General features: G+C 44.6%; 1 protein-coding gene across 4 annotated transcripts in view; it reads right to left on the reverse strand.

The window, feature by feature from the left end:
• Window positions 1–9,513, reverse strand: part of PPP4R1 (protein phosphatase 4 regulatory subunit 1) — a 60,823-nt gene extending 51,310 nt beyond the window's left edge. For 3 of the 4 annotated variants that reach the window (XM_035013803.1, XM_035013805.1, XM_035013802.1), the window contains exons 1-2: window positions 8,919–9,019; window positions 8,658–8,702 (exon numbers count right to left, since the gene is read on the reverse strand). In XM_035013803.1, the coding sequence (XP_034869694.1) occupies window positions 8,658–8,702; window positions 8,919–8,925 (52 nt within the window). In that variant the 5' untranslated portion in view covers window positions 8,926–9,019. Of the gene's footprint in view, window positions 1–8,657; window positions 8,703–8,918; window positions 9,020–9,484 lie in introns of those variants that run through there. The other variant, XM_035013804.1, reaches the window with a different exon arrangement.
• Window positions 9,514–10,256: the final 743 nt, after the last annotated feature.

Below are 10,256 nucleotides of genomic sequence, written 5' to 3' on the forward strand. Positions count from 1 at the left end.
CTTTCATCCTACACTGGCAGACCTGAGTAGCTGCAACAGAGACCACGTGGCCTAAAAAACCTAAAACATTTACAGTCTGGTCCTTCACTGAAACTTTCCAATCCCTGGTCTGGGAACGTAGCAGAAATGCAATTAAGTCATTGCTTGGGGAAAAAAATGAATAAAGACAACAAATTTGAAGGACCATATAACTTAGTCCTTATAGCCTCAAGCAACAGGTATGCTGTTTCAATTTGTACTTTGTGACATCAGATAGCCTTCCTTTAAATATAATTAAAAGTTTACTAAATCCTTCGAAATGACCTTTACTGAGACATATAAAGCCATCCTATAGCATGCTTAATCTCCTAATTGAAGGTAAGCAAGAATAATTTCCTAAAGTTCATTCTATGTGAGTATTCTAAAAACACTTCCCTCAAGTATACATATAAATAAGAGGCATCAGAGTGTTTATCTACTGTCAAATTAGTTACCAAGATCAGGCTTCCTGAACAGTATGTGCCAGAGGAGCATGCAGCATACCAAAGCCCTTGAAGCACGGATCTCTTCTACATTATAGATGTGTTGTTTGTTCCCTTCAGTGAGTAAACATTTTCCTTACAGTCTTATTAACCCAATTACTTTGGTTAGTAATCCTTTCTTCCAGAGGTAATCCAAATATAAAATTAGAGCTAATCCAGGTCCAAATTACCACCAACCTCTAATACTCTAATAAATGGAGTCTTGAATTTATTTGAAGTTTTGAAGTTATTTCTAGCAAAAACTAAGTTAATAGATTTAAATGTAAAAATGACTTATATCAAGTCTGACTTTGTCTATAAATATAAAGCAGTAAATTTAAATATAAATTAGATTTTGGAACGGCCACTTGAGATGATGATCAGACATATTAGATCCCATCGATGGTCTTACCCACTTTTACTGCAACAACTGGCTCTCCCATACATGAGTGCTTTAAAACACAAAGAAAAACTGTGTATTTTGCTCCTAATATTTCTATGACAGACAGGAGCAACTTAGGACAAAAATCGTTTTACCCACCAAATACTTAGAACATGTTAGTAACTTTATATCCTCCAGAACCTTTAGGAAGTTAATGACCTAAGTAAGTGATAAATTAAGGGAAGTCAAATTGGAAGGCAGTAACAATATAGTAGTAAAAGGTAATAAAGAAAGATTGTGTCACATAGGTTCATTAACCTAACACTTTCAAGTTAGGTGACTGAGCAAATTATTTAACCATCAGATAAGCCTCATCGGATACCACCTTTGTAACTTTGTGGTTACCACAGACCTCATGGGGAATACTATAAGGAAAGTACAATGCTCAACACACAGTATGACCATAAATGGTAATTAAAAAAATAAAATCCAAATTTCACCCACCGCCCTTTTGCACCCAAAGAGCTATGTTAGATGATATCTAGGAAAAGAACATCAAAACCTACAAGATCTGAATTGTATTCTAGCCTCCACCACCTTGCCGCCCTTATCTGGGGGACTTTGAGCCTAAACTTTCTTCTGCTTGAAGGACAAAGATACCATCTGCCCTCTAGCTCTTGATTTCAGTAATTTTGGGATCACTGGCTCACTAGAGGTACAACACAGCTCACAATTTTAAAGTTTGTGTGATCCTCTAGATGATATGGCAAACCAATTTAAAATATAAAATTCAACTTTTGTTCACCAGTATTCTTTTGCTACCATAAAGGCTGGCCCGAAATGTGCTTAGCATGATAGAAATAAATAAGATGTTGCTTTTCTTAATCCGGTGATCAATATGAAAGTGAATTTAGTAATTATTCAAATGTGCTTTATTGCAGAACCAACAAGGCAAATGTTTAAAGAATAATCATTTAGGGGCATCTGGGTGGCTTAGTTGGTTGAGGGTCTGATTCTTGATTTTGGCTCAGGTCATGATTTCAGAGTCCTGAGATGTAGCCCCGTATCCAGCACCGTTATGAATGTGGAGCTGCTTAGGATTCTCTCTTTCCCTCTCCCTCTGCCCTGCCCCCAACGCATGCTCGCTCTCAAATACATAAATCTTTAAAAAAAAAAAAAAAAAGAATTTAATCATTCAAACTTTCATTATTTACTATACCTTAGTTACATTATTTACCATACCTTAGATACCCTTCTGCTCATAGATTACAGGATCACACTTCAAGTATATGCCTTGTGATATATTTACAGTTAAAATACAATAACACCTGGGACATCTTTAAAGTATGCTGGCTGCCTCCTCTCTACTCCCCAATAAAGCCCAGATGTTAGAGGGGGATAAATGAAAGTTGAAGCCAAGTGGTAAGTATATGACTCATCTACTGTGTAGGTTTGAAATTTCCTATTAAAAAAATTAACAGCACTTTTTAAAAAAAAAATGTAATTCATCATATTAAAAAAACTAAAAAAGAAAACCATAGATGTACAAAAAGAATGTGACCAAATCCAACATCCACTCCTAATTTCGAAAAAGCTCTCACTAAACTGAGGGAAGCTTCTCAACCTGATAAAGGGCCTTTGTGAAAAAATAAACCAAACTTCAAAATTCAAAACTTCTGCTCCTCAAAAGGCACTGTTAAAACAAAAATAAGACAAGTCACAGACTAGAAAATAATATTTGCAAATCACAAGCCTGAGAAAGAACTTGTGCCTGGAATATATAAATAACTCCCAAAACTTAAAGAAAACAAATACCCAATGAAAGAATGGGCAAAAGATTTGAACAGGCACTTCATCAAAGATATATAGATGGCAGATGAGCACAAGAAACTATGAGTATTATTCATTAAGGAAATGCAAATTCAAACTACAAAAAAAAAAAAACCCAACCCACCATACATACTTAATAGGATGGCTAAAATTAAGACTGCCCACACCAAATGCTGGCAAGGGTATGGAGCACCTAGAACTCTCCCACACTGCTGGTGGGAGTGTAAAATGGTACAACCACTTTGGAAACAGTTTGGCAGTTCCTTAAAAAGGGAGACAGCCATGGGGCGCCTGAGTGGCTCAGTTGGTTGAGCGACTGCCTTCGGCTCAAGTCATGATCCTGGAGTCCCTGGATCGAGTCTCGCATCGGGCTCCCTGCTCGGCAAGGAGCCTGCTTCTCCCTCTGGCCCTCCCCACTCTCATGTACTCTCTCTCTCTTTCTCGCTCTCTCAAATAAATAAATAAATCTTTAAAAAAAAAAAAAAGGGAGACAGCCATTCCACTCCTAGGTATATACCCAAGAGAAAGAACATATTTGTCCACACAAAGACTTGTACATGAATGCTCACCAGGGCTTTATTTGTAATAGCCAAAAACTGGAATCATCCCCTAAAGTCCATCAACATTGTAAGGACAGAGAACAGCTGAGAAAAACGAAGTACTTTGCTCAAGATAATAAATGAATAAACAGCAAGGGCCAGAATCTGAATGCAGGCCTAATGTTTACAAAACCAAGTGCTCTTTCCTCTGCACAGAACTATACTGGGATTGGGGTGCCTGGGTGGCTCAGTCGGTTAAGAGTATGCCTTCGGCTCAGGTCGTGATCCCAGGATCCTGGGACCAAGCCCCACAGTGCGGGCTCCCTGCTCAGTGGGGAGTCTGTTTCTCCCTCTCCCCCTCCGCCCACTTGTGCACGCACACTTTCTCTCAAGTAAATAAATAAAATTTAAAAAAAGGAACTACACTGAGATGTGTTCCAGAATTACAGCATGATAAATGCTCAAACACCAACCTGACATCAAGTAGGCCAACACCTGACTGAACAGGTAGGAGGATCAAAGGATGGATCTGGAGAAGGGTTAGGTGATCTGCCAGCTGAAAGATGGGTGCAAAAGTGCCCTCTTCAGAACTTAAGGGAATACAGGCCCTTTAACCTCCTTAGCCCAAATTCCATAGGTGCGCCACCACCTCCTCCTCCCAAAACATTAAATTAGGTTTATTTTCAGATCCAAGTTAAATGCAAAGTAACACTTTAATTCTAGCCTAGGGACTGCTCACCCTATCATGTAGCTGATGGCAAAAATTCTTTGCCATCAAGAGAGAAAAATCCCAAATTCCAAAATATAAGACAGAGGAGTGAATATTTTAAAATATAAAATTGTTTTGATGAGAGGAGGAACTGAGGCAAAAAGACCAGAAACAATAAACCAGTGATCAAACAAATGTGGCAGACTAATGAACTTTATCTAGCAAGGGCTATTTGTCTTTCATAGGTGGAAAGAGCAAACAAAAACCTATGGTTGGTTTGTTTTTTTCCTCCCAAGTCATGCAGCTACAAGCCCAGGCAGCTGACATGCATATTTACAAAGAGTTTTCCCCCTTTTCGCTTAAAAAAAAAATTCTGTAGAGAATTGTTACCCGACACATCATTAACTGATTCTATACACATGTGGGTACCACTAAAACCATTTTTAAGCATGCTTTTCTAGGATATTAATTGTACTATCTCTAAATATTTTTCCTGTCCAGTCTTGTTGGTAGCAATCAAAATATGCTATCAAGTCTCAAGACTCACTCTTCCAAATCCCCATTTAACAACACTTCTCAATATCAGGACTTTCAAGGGCACCTTCCTACAGTTTTTTAATTCATTCCCCAGCCACTACTACACACAGCCCCAACTTTTTACTCCTTACTTCCCTAAGATGGCAAGGACTTTAGAATCTTATCAAAACTAGTTTTCAAAAGTAGTCCGAGGGCCCAGAGACTCTTTGAAAGAAGTACAGTTCGGGCAGTTATACCCAATTAGTTCTGGATCCATCCTTAATTCACTCTAATTCAACAGTGCCCTCAAACCTGAAAAACAATATAGTGTGAAAGATTTCCAAAACTTCTTCAGATACAAACAATTCTGCGGTATGGCATATGCCGTATGTAATATAGCTCCAAAGGCTCTTCGACATCATGCTAGTTACAGATGAAAGAAAAGTTAACACAAAGACTACATAAATCATATTACACCCAAGCTTCATCCGAATGACCTCTTGGTTAAATCAAACCACATGCAGCATGCTAGATTAAGCCTCAAGGGTATTTTAAGCATGGGTTCAAACAAATTGCCTATACAACAGGCTTGGACTGCTCAATGTTGTAAACTGAGCGATTATAAGACAAGACAGTATTTCCAATACAATATTTAGACTCAGAAGGCCTAGCTTAAAATTCTGGCTGGTAGTTACGGAGTTTTCATTTCCTGAGAAAATAATTTAGTCTGTGTGTCAGTTGACTTATTTATTAATATCAGAATACCACAGCCTGCATCTCACGGGAGTGCTGTGAAGAAATCTGTTTAAGAAAGCTAACCCACCCAATCTTACTGGAAGATCACTGTAAGCCCTATCTCACCTATTTTAGAAATCTAACAACTAAAATGTAAATCACAACTGCATCTTCGGAAAACTGATAATAGAAATTTAAAATCTCTATGAAAGTCTACCTGTAATTTTGCATTGCCTCCCATTATTCAAGAAACAGAAAGGGTTTTTCCGACTCTGAAGTCACTCTGCTGAGATACCTATTCAAACGGGTGTCACTGGCTTGTTTTCACTTTGAAATTCAAAGTATGTTTCATGATACAGTATGGAAAATACCACTTTCAACCTACAACAAACTTAACAGCACGTAATCATTTCATTTACTTACCTTGAGGACCTTCTGCTATGTACATACAACGCACCATTTTTCACATACTACGATTTCACTTCTTTTTCTCAAGGGTTATCAGTCAAGTCAGTCTTTGACCAATGCTTTTCCCATTCTACCCACTTTTCTATAGGCTCTGTACAGAGACTTTGGGGCTTAAAACAAATCAACACAAAAGACCTGACACTCTTATCATGGTCTGGCAATGTGCCCCCACGTCAAGGTCCAGACCCCACCCAGGTCCCCTCCTAGTCTCCACAGCTGCAGGTCACCTGTACTATTATATTTACTCTCTTCGTAGTCTAGGTTCTGCATTTAGGAAAGACAACCAAGATCCTAGAGTTTGGCCAGAAAGTGATTTCTCCGCATCACAAGGGCCGACTTAGACCTAGCTTGGCTGAGCAGCAGGACCTGCTACACAACTACTTCGGAAGCAGACCTCCATACCAGGATTGCTTGAGACAGAAAATCAGGCTCATACGATACGTTCCAGTTTTAACGGTAGCCAAAGCTCTATTCTCTCGAACATCTCTGGGCCTCTACCTTCTCTACATTCTTCAGCTTCTCCAGGATGTGACAAGCTTTCTCGTCTTCTCTCCATTTCTCTTACCCTTGACCTAGGCATCATAGCCAGATTTGACCCTCATTCTTTCTCCCTTCACAGTAGACAGCAACTGGTCCTTCAACTGGCCACACGTTCAAAGATCCTTTGTTCCTAAATATTCCGGGTAAAGGTATCACCTGTAAAAACCTTAGCAACTGAAAAAAAAAAGTAGTAATTATTCTAACAAAGTCTTCAACCAACTTATGGATATGCAAATAAACTATTTATGCCTTCAGATATCTAATGTTTTATCCTAAACTAAAACACACTGGGAACTAACAGAACCTTTAATAAGTTAATTGCAAGCAATAGCAGCATCTATAATTGTATTAATTCTGTAGTGTAATGTTCAACATCAGTATTTCCTTCTCTGCTCTTTCTTTTAAGTTTCCCTTCCTCTTCACTCATAACCACCACCACATAATAGTCACTATTTACCAAGTAGTTTTAAGTGCTTTATGTGCATTCATTTATATAAGGCTCTAAAGACCTCTAAATAGGCAATACTTACTATACCTATCTGCAAATGACAAAACTTAAGCATACAGAGCTTAAGTGAGTTGTAGGAGTGACGATACCCAAACTGGAACAAAACAATCCGGCTTCAGAGTGTTGTCTATTAACTACTGTGGTACACTGCCTCTGATATCTTCATTAACACACTTATATTAAAACTGCTTGTATGCCACTAGAGGGCATAGATTGTGACCATCCTTTGCAAAGCTATATCCTCAGTACATAGACGTCTTGAGGCTCATGAATAAATCATTGTTGAATTCTTCACAGGTGTGCTTTCCCCTTTAGACTGCACTCCTTTAGGGTCAATGAGGAAACTGACACTACAGCTCATCCTTTAAGTGCAGGGCACCTCAGTGAAAATAAATGAATAGACAGAAGTTCTTGCTCCACACATTCCTAAACACCTGCTGAATGACGTGTCTTCTATTTATAAAGTCTAGAACCTAATTACAGGAATGAGAAGCCCCTGTTTAAGGTAACAATCAGAGCCACCTTTCCAATCCTAACTTTGCAAGCAATCAATGGCTGCCTTGAATAACCTTTTTAAACTTCTTACTAGCAGGCATAACATAAAACATTAGGTGAAATGTAAAAACTGTCCTTCACTACATTAGTACTGCTCCCTTTAAGAGAGTTTTTTTACTTAAAAAAAACCCCAGAGTTAGCAAAAGTTAATTTTGCATATGGTTCATTTGCTTTAAAAATAATTACTTCTTAGAGAACCCTTCTGAATAGTAAATTCCCCCTTACTTCACTTAAAACACCTAGGAATTTAAAAATTAAGCTTAATTTGGCCAACGGAAACCACATTAGACAATGCTAAGGATTAACTACACAATATTTAAAAGAGCAATTTCAGACTGCAACCATCTCTGAATTACTTACCTAGGTATTAGGCACAGTAAATCTCAGCATCAGGCAGGCTTTCCCCTAAATACACCACAAATTCTACCATGGTTATCATTTCAACGCAGAACAATTTCCAAATTATCTTCTGATGCTTAGAAAAGCACACACGAAATAAACAAATTCCTTTGTAAATATCAGTTCCTTCCTGACACTATTCTGGAGACAATGTCAAGGTTGTTTTTTTCCCTCCTTTTTTGCTTTTTTAAACAAAAGATCGACTCTTTTAAAACGTCCCTTTCTCAAAGAAAAGCTGAAATTGTAATACTTATGGCGGTCTGGGTGATTCGCGAACATTTGCATTAAAGAAATAGCTCTCTAAACCTAGTAACTCCTGCTAAGGCCACACCTTCTAACCTTCCCGTAATCCACAAATCACGGGGGTGGGGGGGGTGGGGGGTGGTGTCGAGGCAATCTAAAAACTGCTCGGAGCTAAAGGGAAATTACAGGTATGTAGTCTCCACACAGCCAGAGCCCAGGCAACTGAACCGAGGCGGCGGAACGGGGACCAGGCTCCCCTACAGCTGGCCGCCGAGTGATACGAGCGAGCAACTCTAAGAAAACACACCTTCCTTCTCCCAGCCTCTTCCTTCCTGGGGGGAGAGGCAGGGGTGGGGGTCCGCGGAGAGCCCCCACCAGGAACAAGCACACCCCAAATGCCCATTTCACATTTCGGCCCTGCCACTTTCTCCTCCCGAAACAGACGCCGAGCGGCCCCCGAGCCCACAGCCGCCCGGGGGGTTATGCGAGGGTGGGCGACGCGGCAGAGCCCGGCCTCGGGCGTCAGACAGGGCATCTCTCGCCGCCCGCGGACCCGGGCGCGCGGTTCCCTCCCCGAAGCGCAATGCTCCCTCCAGCTCGCAGCCCCTGCCGGCCCAGGGCCACGCCTCGCCGAGCCCCATCTCCGCCGGCCCGACCCAGGCCGCCGCCGCCCGCCCTTCCCGGCCGCTCCCGCGGGCCGCCGGAGCCGCGACAGCGAGGCGGGCGCACTCACATCCGTCCGCGTCCTCCTGCAGGTCCTCCTGGAGCAGCGAGAGATCTGCGCCGAGGGGAGAGAAGAAAGGCCCGGTCAGCGCCCCCGGGACCCGGCGCGCCGCCCCCGCCGCCCGCCCTGCCAGCCCCGCGGCGCCTCCCCGCGCCGAGCCCCCGCGCCGGCCGTGAGTCGGGGCGGCGGCGGGCGGGCGGGCGGGCGGGCGGGCGCGGGGAGGAGACGCCGCTGCTGCCGCCGCCGCCGAGAGGACAGGGGGCCACGTACCCGCCATCTTGTGGTCGCCCCCTCCTCCTCGGTCTCCCGGGGATCCGGGGCTACATGGAGCGGCGCGAGCCGGGGAGCCGGGGAGCGCGCGCGGGAGGGGCGGCAAGGAGGAGGGCCAGGCCGGCGGGGGCGCGCGCGGGCGCGCGCGGGGCGGGCCGAGGGCCCGGGCCTGGGCCGCAGGCGGAGAGGCTCCCGGACGCCGGGGGGCGGGCAGGCGCCGTGGACCGCGGGCCCCGGGCCTCGCCCCGCCTCGCCCCGCCGCTCCGCGCGGCTCCCGGGCGGCCGGCGCCCTCTCCTCCCGCCTCCCTCGCTCCCGGCCCGGCCCGGCGGCGCGCGCTCACACCCTCGGCCGGAGGCGCCCTCACGCCGAGCGCTGCGACAGACGCGCGCAAGCTGCCGCCGGCTCGGGACCCTGCGCCGTGTGCCCGGAACCGGGCCCGGGTGGGGCCTCCCGTGCCCCGGCCGGCTTTATTGGGTCACCGGCCTCGCCCACCGCCTCGTCGGCCACGGCCCTTCGCGGGCTCGCCGTTCGCCGCCCCGCGCCCCCTCCCCAGGGCTGCACGTACGTCGTCGGCGATCCGAGGCCCGGCGGAGGCCGAGGGTCCCACCCTCCGGGTGGAGGAAGCGCCGCCTCCCCGCGCGCCGGGGGCCCTCGCGAAGTGGCTGGTAACAAAGCCCAGGGCCCGGCCGTACCGTGGTTGAGTGACAAAGTCATCCTAGCGCAGCCCGCTTTCCCACCCGGCGCGTTTAATTTTGAGGCACAGATGATTGCCCCCGTGGCCTGCCCTTCGTGCGCTGACAAAGCGGGAAACGCTCCAGCAAGAGCGCCGGCAGGCCTGGGTTCAGATCTCGAGTCTGCCATTTACTTAGGTGTGTAACCCGTTTGTAAATGAAGGATGATACCTGGCTCAGGATTACTGTGATTAATGAAGAATGTAAGGAACCTAGCAGGGTACTTGGTATCTGGAAGGTGCTCGATGAAGGGTGCCTATGATTAGCTTTTTCTTTTTCTTTAGTTTAAATAATTTTGCGAGCACTTGATGTGCAGGACTGAAATCACTATTACAAATTTTATTCCTGCTTTTTTTTTTTAAATTTACATGTGTTAAGTGATTAGCTCAAGTGCAAAGTGGAGGCTGAATCCAGGTTTTCTGACTCCATTTCACACTGTCCTGCCTCCAGGATTCTAATCGATTCCAACTCCACCTAACGCCTCCAAAATTGTAATCTCCCAAAGTGGAGAACAAAACACCCGATTATTTAATTGATGCCATATTGGCAGGTCTGGTTTCTTGAAGAGGAGAGGAAATTCTGAATAATCAGCATGTCTCTTTCTGT

The sequence above is a fragment of the Mirounga leonina genome, unplaced genomic scaffold (assembly GCF_011800145.1).
Source record: "Mirounga leonina isolate KUSES-001 unplaced genomic scaffold, KU_Mleo_1.0 Mir_167, whole genome shotgun sequence".
Classification (NCBI taxonomy): Eukaryota; Metazoa; Chordata; class Mammalia; order Carnivora; family Phocidae; genus Mirounga; species Mirounga leonina.